At 45.7% G+C, this 14,284-nt stretch overlaps 1 protein-coding gene across 8 annotated transcripts in view; it reads left to right on the top strand.

Moving 5' to 3' along the window:
- The window catches only part of ninl (ninein-like), a 182,212-nt gene that overhangs the window by 117,782 nt on the left and 50,146 nt on the right, over window positions 1–14,284 (top strand). For 7 of the 8 annotated variants that reach the window (XM_072504496.1, XM_072504499.1, XM_072504465.1 and 4 more), the window contains 3 exons: window positions 7,131–7,281; window positions 8,653–8,774; window positions 9,461–9,987. In XM_072504496.1, coding sequence (XP_072360597.1) covers window positions 7,131–7,281; window positions 8,653–8,774; window positions 9,461–9,987 — 800 coding nt within the window. The remainder of the gene's footprint in view (window positions 1–7,130; window positions 7,282–8,652; window positions 8,775–9,460; window positions 9,988–14,284) is intronic. The other variant, XM_072504483.1, reaches the window with a different exon arrangement.

Below are 14,284 nucleotides of genomic sequence, written 5' to 3' on the forward strand. Positions count from 1 at the left end.
CAATTCTTGCACATTTCTGGGACACTTGGTGGTGGACTTTTGCAAGAGATTAAATATGCTTATGAAGTAAGTTTAATAGTAATTTGAAATTTCTGCATGTCATGACACATCTCCACCTGATCAACACTATCTGTTTTCTGTTAAGAACGTGTCCTTTTTAACCTTTTTCCATCTCTAATAAGTACTGACCAAATATCGTACAACACAGAACAAGAAAATGACTGTTTTCACTGACGGCACGGTGTTGATTGGAATTAAAAGCAATCTGGTCTAATAGTTACTATAGTGACCCCTTATTTGGGGGAAGTTAAGGTTCACAAGGAGATTTCTGGTCCATCATTTTGACAATTTTGATGTTGATGAGGTCTCTTTGCATAATGGCTGTTTCTAGTGTTTGATTTGTCTTCATATTTAATTAAAATAAAGTCTTTAAGCCATTCAGCATATCACAATATTTTTCTTGATTTTATTTGTAACTATTAATAATTCTGCTTAAATTTCCAGGCAATTAAGTGCTATTAATCTAGTCAAGAAACAATACTGATGTCAGAGGAACGAAGTTTCTTATTGTTAACATTCACCCTTAAATCCCTCTCATTTCTTGTCCAGACAGGGAAAGGATTAAATTGTACTTCATACTATTCCACAGCAAATGTGAAGTCTTTATAAAAGCAAGAAAAATCTGTACTTACTTTGTTCACTATCTCTCTCTTTACTCTAATGCCTTCCTTTTGGAATTACTAGAGGGTGAAGGTGAGCATTCATCAAATTAATACTTTTTTAATGATTGAGATTTTATCTGTATTTTTAAAAGTAAAAATCTATTTTAACATTCTTGAATGTGTTTTAATTTGCTCCAAGTCTTCACATTTCCAGCACCATTGGTGAAAAGGCAAGAGGATAACCAGTCAAACCCATGCCAATTTGAGGTGGTCATCTTCACTCCAACTCACTCTTGCCTTGAAACTGAGCTTAGGATCAACTCTCACATTTTCTTCCTTTTCAACTTGATGCATCAACGAAATGCTTCAGCAGGCCCTCAACTGTTTTAAATTTCACAGTAATGAGATTTAGAAGGCATTAATTATATGCATCCAACTGTACAATTCTCACTAACATTTACTTCAAAAACAAGGGATTTGTCAATTGATTGCAGTGCCTTTCAGTTGTTGGGAAGAGGGGAGAAAGTAGGATATCCGGTATTTTGTAGCTTTATTAATACAAGAGCTAGTTTTAGCTGTAGATCTTCAAAAGTATTAATGCAATAATTCTTATTTTTCTCACACTTACTCCTTCTTGGTCCTATATTCACTAACCCCACCCATACCTCTCTCTCCATAGAGTCCCTACAGTGCAGAAGGAGGCCATTTAGAGCCTGCACCGCGGTACTCTACCATGAGCACCCTACCTAGTCCCATCCCTGTAACTACATCTAATCTGCACCTTTGGACTGTGGGAGGAAGCTGGAGCACTCGGAGGAAACCCACACAGATAGGGGGAGAACATGCAAACTCCACACAGTCACCCAAGGTCACCCTCGTATCTGGCACTGTGAGGCAGCCGTGTCTCTTTTTAAGACTTGCATCATCTAAAAATTACAACAAAACATTGATTGCTCTGTCATGACTAACCACTCTCCGACCTCCAATATGCCCTTTTTCAAGTATTGCAATGTACAGTTGTCACTCAGTTTTGTACCCACCTCTCCCAACATTACATGGTTCTGGTCTTCATGTAACAAAAGGGAGAAAACAAAACTGGAGAAACTGTTTTTAAAAAAAAAAAAAGATTTACAGGAATGTTATCAGAACTGAAAGGGTACAGCTATCAAGAAAGGCTGAATAGGCTACAGTTCCTTTCTCTAGAAAAGGGTAGATAATAATAATCGCTTATTGTCGCAAGTAGGTTTCAATGAAGTTACTGTGAAAACTCCCTAGTCCCCACATTTCGGAGCCTGTTCGGGGAGGCCGGAACGGGAATTGAACCCGTGCTGCTGGCATTGTTCTGCATTACAAGCCAGCTGTTTAGCCCACTGTGCTAAACCAGCCCCGAATGAAGTAGTGACCTGATTTAAGAATTTTAAATTATTACTGGGTTCAATAGGGTGAATTTAGAGAGGATGTTCCTACTAGTGGGGATCCAAAATTAGCAGCCCTAAATATAAGATAGTCAATAAGATGTTCAGGAAAAACATCTTCACCCAGTGAGAAAGTGCAACTCACTATCACAATGAGTGGGTGAAGTGATTAGCACTGATGCATTAGGGGGAGACTAAATAATTACAAGTGAGATAGGAATAGTATAAAATAATGATAGAACATGATGAAGTAAGACGAGAGGAATGAGTGTGCAGCATAAATACTGTAACAGATCTTTGTGCTTGAATAGCCTACTCATGTGCTATACAATTTTATTTAATACTCCATCTCCAAATTCCTTCAGTCTGATCTTTATCCAGCCCAAACGTCAGAACTGTAAAGTTTAAACATCATTGTGATCACAGCTTGGTATCCTTCCTCCTCCTCTTCCACCGTTCTGAGTTTTTTATCACTGTTGACTGGCAGCACGGTAGCATTGTGGATAGCACAATTGCTTCACAGCTCCAGGGTCCCAGGTTCGATTCCAGCTTGGGTCACTGTCTGTGCGGAGTCTGCACATCCTCCCCGTGTGTGCGTGGGTTTCCTCCGGGTGCTCCGGTTTCCTCCCACAGTCCAAAGATGTGCAGGTTAGGTGGATTGGCCATGATAAATTGCCCTTGGTGTTGGGTGGGGTTACTGGGTTATGGGGATGGGGTGGCGGTGTTGGCCTTGGGTGGGGTGCTCTTTCCAAGAGCCGGTGCAGACTCGATGGGCCGAATGGCCTCCTTCTGCACTGTAAATTCTATGAAATTGACTTCTTCGCTCTTCAATCAGCTCTCTTCTGTGGTCCACCTCCTTGGCAATGCTTTATCCTGGTCCCTTCTACTTGTTCCAGTGTAGCCAGCATGTTTCCTGCAATGGATTTGCCTTCCAGCCTCTGCACAGAAACTTCACATGTGCCATGGGCTCCTTTATTGTCTTCACGCTGCCTCTCGGTGACATCATTTGCAGCCATCGGGTCAGCTTTCATATATCCACTGGTGGCACCTAACTCGACCTATCTGCCAAAATACGTAATCGTTGAACCAACAAAATGCTGTTGGCATCAAGAACAACAACTTATATTTATATAGCACCTTTAGCACAATAAAACATACCAAGACATTTCACAAGAGCATTATGAAATAAAGTATGACATTGAGCCACACAAGGGCATGTTGGGTCAGATGAGCAATAGATTGGTCAAAGAGGTGGATTTAAGGCATGTCTTAAAGGAGAAAAGCGAGGTGTAGCGAGGATGTTTGAGAACTTGGATCCTAGGCAGCTGAACGCATGGCCCCCAATAGTGGAGCAATTCAAAGTGGGGGATGCACAAGGAGCTGGAATTAGAGGATCGTAGATATCTCAGAGGGTTGTAGGGCCGGAGGTGATTACAGAGATTGGGAAGGATGAGGCCATAGAAGGAATCTGAAAACAAATTGAAAATTCTGAAGTCAAGCTGTTGCTTGATCGGAAGCCAGCAAGAACAGGGGTGATAACTCATGCCAGATCTGTTTCCCTAAGACCTGGGCAGCAGAGTTTTGGAGGACCTCCAGTTTGTGGTCGGAGACCAGCCAGGAATTCCGGGTGGAATAGTTGAGTTTGAGGTAAGAAAGATATGAATGAGGGTCTCAACAGCAGATGAGCAAAGTCAGGCAATGTTACAGAGGCGGAAATAGGCGGTCTTAGTGATGGCATAACATTTTGGTCAGAAGAAGCTTATTTTGGGATCAAATGTGACACCAAGGTTGCAAACACTCTGACTCAATCTCAGACTGTTGCCGGTGAGAGGGATGGAGTTGGTAACTAAGGAATGTAGTTTGGAGTATGGACTGAAAACAATGGCTTTGGGTCTTCCCAATATTAAATTGGAGTAAATTTCTGCTCATCCAGTACTTGGTGTTCGATAAGCAGTTCCTTCTGGTCTCCTGGCCAGTATTTACTACATTGCTGTTTGTAGGGGCTTGCTGCACGCAAATTGGCTGCTGTGTTTCCCAAGTTACAGAGTGGCTGCACTTCAAAAGTATTTTGGTGTCTGCAAAGTGCTTTAATGTGCCCAGTGGTTGTGAAAAACACTCTATAAATGTATGTCTTTATTTCTTTCTTTTCTTAACTGTCTTGTAAGGAAATCTTGCTACTAGAAAACAAATGGCAGGAGTTTCAGCTTTGAGTAACAAGCAGTTGAAGTGTGCAAACTAAAGCCTTACTAAAGAAATTGCCTTAATTTTCACTAGAATACTCTGGGACCAACCTTCGTGTTCTAAATAGAGCTCAGTCAATCTTTTGGTGTTAAAGGCAGGAGTTTGCTGCTTAAAATTTGAATTAGCAGAGAATTTTGATGACTTTTGAGTTGAGAATAAAGGGCGGGATTATCCGGGTGGCGACGCTGAAATCCCTTTCGGCGATCGGCCGGAGAATCAACGTTTCCAACGAGAGCCGGGTTGGGGGGGCGCATTCGCGATGCTCCGCCCCCTCCAGAGTACGCCGTATGGACAGCCACAGGACATTGCCTCCCCCCCCCCCCGATGCTCCGCTCCGGACCGGCCTGAATTCCCGACGGGGTGGGTCTCTCATGCTATTTCTTGTCGGCAACCCGGAGTGGTGGCTGCGGACTCAGTCCAGCGCCGCCATAATCGGGGGAGAGCCGATCCGCGGGCAGGGGTGACATTGGCAGGGGCTGAGGGCACTGTTGGGGGTTGGTCTGGGGGTCGCAAGCCAGCCAAAGGGGGGGCACTATTTTGCAGGCCGGGTCCGCGCATGCACAGCCACGGACCCGGCAATTTTCCGGGTCGTATCGGCAGCTAGAGCCGGGTTCTCTACGCTGCCTGCCTACTAGCCCCCCACCAAACGGAGGATTGGTGGCTGTTCTGCTCCGAACTTTCGGTCATAAAACGGCACAGTTTCCTGAAAATCGGAGGATCCAGCCCCAAGTGTCCGTTTTGATAAGGAGAATAAAAGAGTGTGAATTGAGTTTATGAAATTAAGTGTAACGTCACAGGGCTAAGGAAAGGGAAACTCAGTTGGAGTTCATGATCTTGGTTCCTTAGTGGTGATACCTGCTGGAAAGTGAGCTGAGGACTTGGATATGGTACAGCCTACTTGCACTCACTGGCATTAAGCAGTCTGTTCATACTCACTCACTTATGAAGAATCACAGACAATACATGAGTCCAGCTAACAAAGAAAAGTACAGCACAGGAACAGGCCCATCAGCCCTCCAAGCCCGTGCCGACCATGCTGCCCGTCTAAACTAAAATCTTCTTCACTTCCTGGGTCCGTATCCCTCTATTCCCATCCTATTCATGTATTTGTCAAGATGCCCCTTAAATGTCACTATCGTCCCTGCTTCCACCCACCTCCTCCGGCAGCGAGTTCCAGGCACCCACTAACCTCTGTGTAAAAAAAACTTGCCTCGTACATCTCCTCTAAACCTTGCCCCTCGCACCTTAAACCTATGCCCCCTAGTAATTGACCCCTCTACCCTGGTAAAAAGCATCTGACTATCCACTCTGCCTACGCCCCTCATAATTTTGTAGATCTCTATCGGGTCACCCCTCAACCTCCGTTGTTCCAGTGAGAACAAACCGAGTTTATTCAACCGCTCCTCATAGCTAATGCCCTCCATACCAGGCAACATCCTGGTAAATCTCTTCTGCACCCTCTCTAAAGCCTCCACATCCTTCTGGTAGTGTGGCCATCAGAATTGAACACTATACTCCAAGTGTGGCCTAACTAAGGTTCTATACAGCTGCAACATGACTTGCCAATTCTTATACTCAATGCCCTGGCCAATGAAGGCAAGCATGCCGTATGCCTTCTTGACTACCTTCTCCACCTGTGTTGCCCCTTTCAGTGACCTGTGGACGTGTGCACCTAGATCTCTCTGACTTTCAATACTCTTGAGGACCAACTTGTTTACGAGTTTGTCTTATTGGGAGTCATGCCTTTAGGAGTGGAGGGAGAGGATGCTGGGGTGGAGGGGTTTCCGGAAAGGGGACAATGATAGTTTAAGTGATTGTATTAATCAAAGCCTGGCGTTTTCTCCTTGGGCATACTACAGAATTTACACCTAAATTTGCACCCATTTTGCTGATGCTAACTTGCAGTACCCTCCCAATCTCATTAGAAAACAGCCAAACCTAATTTGGACATAAGTCTGGCTCTGGAGAGATGCCAAAACCAGACCAGTCTATTTCTTCTTTGGGTCTTAAAATTAAAAGCTTCAACTCGTTTTGTCATTAATGCACATCGGGTACAACATGTTTAGAAACCGACTGGGAAAAGCGTTCCAGATTTTAATGTCACTTACACTTTGCCCTACAAACCCGTTCAAAGAAGCAAGTGAGGTTTATTTTAAAAACACGCAAATTGCAATTAAAAGCCCAGAAAAATGAATCCGTGTTTGAAAATCTATTTACAATGTTGAGAGACTTCTCTCCCAAACCAGTGCAAATTCAATCAGGTCAGTTTTGCGATCAGAGTTTTCTTTGAAAAGAGAATTTGATGGATGTCTGTTTTTTTTTTTAAAAAGGACACTTGGTGCTATTATAGTTCTGCGCTTTACTCACCTATGGCCAGAATTCCACCACCTTTTAAGCCATTTGGTTGGTTTGCACACTTCGAAGAGCGTTTGCATGTGAGCGCGGAAGAAACTCTTGACCCAATGTGTGTATTTGGTGCAAGAAAGTGCAGCAGTTTCATGCCAACAACATTTTTTTTTCTCTGCGTTGAAAATTGGCACAACTCTGTCGGCCAATGAGGTGGGTGGTACGAGAGATTCTCTGAAACTTGTGGCCAGAATCCAGCAAATCCGTTCTCCTGAGTGTAACAAAATTATTTTTCTGCGAAATTCAGATTGAAAATAGTTACATGATACAAATTACGTGTGGAAAATCAAATCCAGTCATTTACAGCATGATTGACAAGGAATCACCCAAACATCTCCATTCTGGAGTCACTATATGTAACCTTTTTTTCTTTCATTATCTAAGATTTTTATGCTTATTCCCACAGGAGTTGCGAGACCGAAATGATGAGCTCCAATCTGAAATGCAAGTGCTCCACTCACAGCTGAACCATAGGAATCATCACTATGTGGGTAATAAGAAGAATTCCATTTATAGAGGCACTGACAGCAGCATTATCCGACGTGAGTCTGTCCCCGGTAAGTGATAGTAGGTCTCCCGTTGTCCCTTAGCCTTCCCCCCCCTTCGTCCTTCCACCCCACACAATGTTACATAAAGTTGTTGGGCAGGAGAATACTATGTACAATATAGAACCTTATGAGTCAATATTCAGATTGAAAATGGATTGGGGAGATGTGTAGCCCAGAGTGGTGCTTTATTATTGATATTGCTCCATGGATAACTATTGGAAAGGAAAGGATGTTAATGAAATAACTGTAGCGCCTTGCATAGCCTCTGGATTTTCCAAAGTGCTTTATCACCAATGAAGGAGAGTCACTGCTTCCATGAAGGGGAATGTGACTTCCAGGCCCTCCAAACAGCAGTGAAAGAAATAAAATTTGTTTGTAGAGACTGAATCATAGAATAGTTACAGCACAGGAAGGCCATTCAGCCCATTGTGGCTGTGCCAGCTTTCTGCAAGAGCAGCACACCTAATTACATTTCTCTTTTCAACGAGAACAGTTTCTCTCAATTTGCTCTGTCCAGACCCCTAATAATATTAAACCTCCTGGTTGGTTGAGCGAGAATATTGGGAAGAACTACCTCTGCTCTTCTTCAAAATGGTCCCTTTTGTATCTTTTATTCCCATTGGCACAAGGGTCAAGAGCCAGAGGACACTGATTTAAGGTGAATGGCAAAAGAACCAATGGCGACCTAAGGATAAGCATTTTTACACAGCGAATGGTTAGGGCCTGGAAGTGTCTGGACTGTGGCAGAGTCACTTTCAATCCTGGTTTTCAAAAGGGAATAGGATAATTAACTGAAGAGAAAACATCTGCAGGGCTGCAAGAAAAGGGCAGGGGAGTGGGACGACCTGTGTTGTTCTTGCAGAGAGGAAGAGTGAACACAATGGGCTGAATCACCTTCTGTTCTGTAATCTTCCTCTTTTTACATTCCCCTGAGATGCAAGACAGGGCCTCAGTTTAACTTCTCATCAGAAAGAAGGGACCTCTGGTAGAGCAATGCTTCCATGACATTATTATTACCTCTCTGGAGTGAAATTTGAACTCTCATTTTTCTGACTGACTAGGTGAGAGTGCTTTCACTGGGGCAACTATGTAGAATCATTGCACATTTAAAATGAAAGAATTTTAGTGAAATTCAAAAAATATTTTCCAAATTTATTTTTGAAGTTAATTTTCACGGAGGAATGAATTCTTTGCAAATACAACCAGCAAGCAGCAAAATCGTAGGAAGTTTTCCTTAATGTTTCAAACGATGCCCTAAGGGCGGTCTGACCCAAGGTTCTACATAAGTTAGATATTGCTTCTCTGCTTGTTGATTCTATTCCTCTAGAAATGAACTCCAATGCTTTGTTTGCAAACTTGATAAATTATTTTTTTGACCAGATAAGGTTTCCCCAGAAGGTGAATGTGCTAACGTGAGCATCAAAGCAGAGATAGCAATGGAACAACTGAGAAAGCAGCACATACAGGAAGTGCATGACCTTAGAATACAATTGGAAACAAAGGCAAGAGTCTTTTATCTCTCTTCATTTATTTCTTCCTTTCCCTAGTAAGATTATGGTGCATTATCTTTAGCTGCATGACAAGTTCCAGGGATCTTATATATCTACCTGAGAGCAGAAAAAACCTTGAACTTAACACACAACTTGGTGAAATTCATGACTGAAATCAGTAATGTTGAGGGTTAATAGGAAACTGTCTAGAAAAAAAAATTATACTCGAGAGTTAGGAGAAAAATTGCAATACATGGGCATTAATTACTTAATCTAATTCCACCACAGTGTGTAGCGAATTACACTTTCATAGAATTTACAGTGCAGAAGGAGGCCATTCAACCCATCGAGTCTGCACCGGCCCTTGGAAAGAGCACCCCACTCAAGCACACACATCTTCCACCCCATCCCCTTAACTCAGTCACCCCAATTAACCTTTTTGGACACTAAGGGTAATTTAGCATAGTCAATCCACCTAACCCGCACATTTTTGGACTGTGGGAGGAAACCGGAGCACCCGGAGGAAACCCACGCACTCACGGGGAGAACGTGCTGACTCCACACAGACAGTGACCCAGCCGGGATCGAACCTGGGAACCTGGAGCTGTGAAGCAACTGTGCTAACCACTTGTTCTTCATGTTTTAAAGTGCAGCACTGCTGAAGTACAAGATGGTATAACATTGCTGTTACTTTGCAGGTAAATTATTACGAGAGAGAAATTGAACTGATGAAGAGGAACTTTGAGAAAGAGAGGAAGTACGTTGAGCAAAGCTTTAAGATTGAGATCAGTGAACTGGAGGATCAACGGATGGCCAGGGAGCAGGAGATGGAGAGACTTCAAGGTGTAGTGAACGAGCTTCGTGTTCAACAGCAGCAAGGAGAAGCCACGCAGGAAGAGGCAATCGCTGCTCTGCTGAGGAAACATGAAACAGTCAAGGTGAACCTGCAAGAAGAGCTGAGGAAAGAGCAGATGGAGAATTTGAAATACAAAATGGAGGAGCTTAAGAAGGGTGGAGAATTGACTAAAATGTTTGAGGCATGGGCTAAAACAAAACTGGTGTTCCAAATGCAGGAACTGGAAAAGAGGTTTGAGTGGGAGAGGACCGAACAGCAGCGGACCTTTGCCAAGGAGAAGTCTGAATTGGAGCAGCGGTTAACGAAGGAGAAGCTTCAAATGGAGAAAGAGCTGAAACTTCAACATCAGAAGGAGCTGCAGCAACTGAGGTAGGTCATGCTGAACAGTGTTGCTCACATTACCCACAGGCAGACTATTGGGCGGAAAAGAGAACTGGAGTTAAAGATACATGGACTGGATTCTCCATTCTGGAGACGAAGGGTGGGATTCTCCGATTGGCGACGCTGAAATCTTGTTCAGCGATTGGCCGGAGAATCCATTTTTACGGTGAAATCGGGGGCGGCGCCATTTTTCGGATGCTCCGCCCCCTCAAAGACACGTAATCGCTGAGTACGGTGCGCGCCGTTGGGATGGCCTCAGGATGTCACCTGAGCCCTCACCCGGTGCTCCGCCCCCAATGGGCCGACTTCCTCACAGTTTTCGGGGACCTCGGGAGGCTGCTGCGGACTGTGTCCAGGTTGGGGGGCGCCTTTCTGCTGGCCAGGGGGAGCTTCGGCGGTGGCTGTGGGGGGGGGGGGGTGGTCTAGGGGTGGCGATAGGGCTTACAGGAGGGCACTATCTGGCAGGCTGGGTCCATGTGTGGCCATGCCATGTAGTGCGCCACAGCTGCCGCAGATCTCCGCCGTGCACATGCACATCCACGGACCTGGCAATTCTCCCTCCGTATCTGCAGATAAAGCTGGGGGCTTTACGTGGCGCAGCTGCTAGCCCCCACCAGGCGGAGCATCGATGCAGAGGCGCCGACGACTTTTTCATTGTAAAACTAGACACTTCCTCCGGACATAGCCTCAAAATTGGAGAATCCAGCCCTAAGTGTTCCGGCTGGAGTTGAATCGATCCTGGTCTCTGTTGGCGCTAGGAGCAGCGCCCAGGAGTGATTCCTTCTCCTTTTCCATGCAGATGTATGTATGGAGGAGAGCTCTTGGGATTTTGTCTGAATCCTGGTTTCGGGCTGCCAATTGTGAGCGGGCAGCCCAAAACTTTGGTCTGGAGGCGGCCCCACCAACCTTAATGTAAATTCTGCCTCCCCCTCGCTGACCAGTTGGGGCATCCTTCCCCACTCCCCCCTTCCCCCACCTCCTTCCAGCAACACACATGCATGAGGATGACCTGACCTTCCCATCTGAGGCTCCAACGGAGACCCCCGCCATCTGAGGGCTCAAAGAGACCCCGCTATCTGAGGGCTCAATAGAGACCCCTGCCATCTGAGGGCTCAATAGAGACCCCCGCCATCTGAGGGCTCGACAGAGACCCCCGCCATCTGAGGGCTCGACAGAGACCCCCGCCATATGAGGCCCCAAAAGAGACCTCCCCATCTGAGGCCCCAACAAAGACCCCTGTCTGAAAACTGGAGTAGTCTAGGCAGTCGGATGAAAAATCACTGCGATTTCACTTACCCTTTCCTAACATTTGCTGACTCAGACAAAAGCTGTTACAAATATCCAAAGCTTCCTGGAAAGCCCAGTACACTTCAAAGGCCTTCAAATCCTTTGACAGCAGCTGAAATGAAAATCTTCCATTCAATTTCACACAGCAATACATTGCATCAGCCAATGATTGACGGCTTTATTATTCCAGATACTTGGATTGTTGATCAATCTTTCCCTTCATGTGTGAATGCATTTTCATTACTCTGCTTTGATGCTAACCACAATGTTTACAAATACTCTTGCTATGATTGACAGCTTCTCACCACATCAAAAGCAGCTAAGTGCTTTGACTTCCTCTGTTTCACATAAGAGTGCACTTAGCTGCTTTTGGTGTGGTGAGGAGCTGCCGACCATTCAATTAGCACTTCTATCTCAGTTGCACTGCCTGCATAATCCCCATACCCCTTGATCTGTTACTATCTATTATTCCCTCTCTTCAGTATAGTCAATAATTGAGCATCCCTGGGGTACAATACTCTAAGTGAAGAAAGTCATCCTCGTTTCTGTTCTAAATGGCTGATGTCCTAATTCTATGATCCCCCCCCCCGCCCCCCAGTTCTAAACTCCCCAGCCAGGAGAAACATCCTGGACCTATGCCATACTGACTATAGCAGTCAAGAATGCCCAGGCCAGCACCACCTTTTCAAGGACTGAGCAATAAATGCTGGCCTTACTGTCAACGTCCATACCCCAGGAATGAAAAAGATTTAAAAAAAAATTATAAATGTTCTTTATTGGGTTTTTGAACGAAGTATATTTACCATTATGTACACAGAATAAGAAATATATATATGTATATATATATATATATATATAGAAGAGAAGGGCACACACAAACATACCAACAACAAAAAAAATAAGAAAGAAATAAAAAATAAAATAACTGGTAAGGTATTATGCACCAGCTCAATAGCAGCAACTCTGTACAATTATCAATATTATTTACAAACACATAAGTAGGCATCTGTTTGTGTGTGTGTGTGGGGAGGGGGGTGGGGGGGGGGGATGTTCTTGCTCTCTGTTCCTGTAGATGCCAAGTTTGTTATCGTTTCCCATGCCCTTCTTCCGGCTATCATTCCCCTGCCCCCCCCCCCCCCCCCCGCTCCGCCCAACCCTATCCCTCCCTCTCATGCTTTGGCTACATTCCCCTGATTCTTGGCTACCTGGCTATTCTTCTGCTTGTTTGTTGGCCACAAACAGATCCCGGAACAGTCTGATGAATGGCTCCCACATTCTGTGGAAGCCGTCGTCTAACCCTCGGAATGCCAATTTGATTTTCTCCATTTGGAGAGATTCTGAGAGGTCGGACAGCCAGTCTGCAGCTTTGGGTGGTGCTGCTGACCGCCAACCGAACAGGATTCTACGGCGGGCGATCAGGGAGGCAAAGGCAAGGGCGTCCGCCCTCCTCTCAGGAATAGATCTGGCTGGTCTGAAACACCGAAGGCTGCCACTTTCGGGCATGACTCCACCTTCATCCCCACTACTTTGGACATTGCCTCGAAGAAGGCTGTCCAATACCCCGCAAGTCTGGGGCAAGACCAGAACATGTGGGCGTGGTTGGCCGGGCCTCCTTGACACCGCTCACATCTGTCCTCCACCTCCGGGAAGAACCTACTCATATGGGTTCTTGTTAAGTGGGCTCTATGTACCACTTTTAGTTGTGTCAGGCTGAGCCTTGCGCACGTGGAGGTGGAGTTGACCCTATGCAGTGCTTCGCTCCAGAGTCCCCACCCTATTTCAATCCCCAGGTCTTCCTCCCATTTCTTTCTTGTTGCGTCCAGTACGGTGTCGGCCCTTTCTACCAGTTGGTCATACATGTCGCTACAGTTCCCTTTATCTAGGATGCTTGTGTCCAGTAAATCTTCCAGTAATGTCTGTCGTGGCAGTTGTGGGTATGTCCTTGTCTCCTTTCGTCGGAAGTTTTTGAGTTGTAGGTACCTTAGCTCATTTCTCCCTGGCTAGCTGGAATTTCTCTGTCAGTTCGTCCAGTGTTGCGATCCTGCCATCCGTGTATAGGTCTCTGACTGTCAGTGTCCCTCCGTCCTGTCCCCACTTTTTGAAGGTGGCGTCAGTCAGCGCTAGCGTGAACCTATGGTTGTTGCAGATGGGAACTTTGTCCGACATTTTGGTCAGGCTAAACTGCAACCGTAGTTGGTTCCAGGACTGGAGGGTGGCTATCAAACCGGGCTGCTGGAGTGCTTTTTGGGTGGGGATGGGAGTGCCGCCGTGACGAGGGCCCGGAGGGAGGTCCCCATGCTGGAGGCCTCTTCCGCGCACCCACTCAGCTCCTGACACCTTGACCCATTCCCTTATTCGCTCATTTTGATCGTCTGGACTCTCCCCGCGAGGGAGAGTGGGAATGTGTTCCATCTTTGCAGGTCCTTTTTTACTTCCTCTGTCAGACTGGTGAGGTTCCATTTGTGGATCCCTTTCTAGTCATGGGCTATTTGGATCCCCAGGTAGCGGAATTTGTGTCGGGCTTGTTTAAACGGCAGTCTCGTTAGTGCTGCCCCCCCCCCCTACTTATGGGTGTACCGGGAAGATCTCGCTTTTGCTCATGTTGAGTTTGGAGCCGGAGAAGGCGCCAAACTCTTTCAGGAGCGCAATGATTCCGTCCTTGCTGCTTTGTGGGTCCGAAATGTAGAGGGGCAGGTCATCTGCATAGAGTGAGACTCTGTGATCTGCCGCCCCTTCGGATTCCCCTCCAGCTTTTTGCTGCTCTGAGCGCAATTGCTAATGGCTTGATCGCTAGAGCGAACAGCAGCAGGGACAGTGGGCATCCTTGTCTGGTGCCCCTGTGCAGCTGGAAGTATCGGGAGTTGGTGTTGTTGGTCCGTACGCTCGCCATGGGAGCGTTGTATAGGAGATGAGAAAGATAAATTATCTGCATGGTTGCCAACGATTGGCCACCCCATTTTTAAAAAACAAATTTTAAAAATAATCTTTATTATTGTCA

The sequence above is a fragment of the Scyliorhinus torazame genome, chromosome 1, assembly GCF_047496885.1.
Source record: "Scyliorhinus torazame isolate Kashiwa2021f chromosome 1, sScyTor2.1, whole genome shotgun sequence".
Taxonomy (NCBI): Eukaryota; Metazoa; Chordata; class Chondrichthyes; order Carcharhiniformes; family Scyliorhinidae; genus Scyliorhinus; species Scyliorhinus torazame.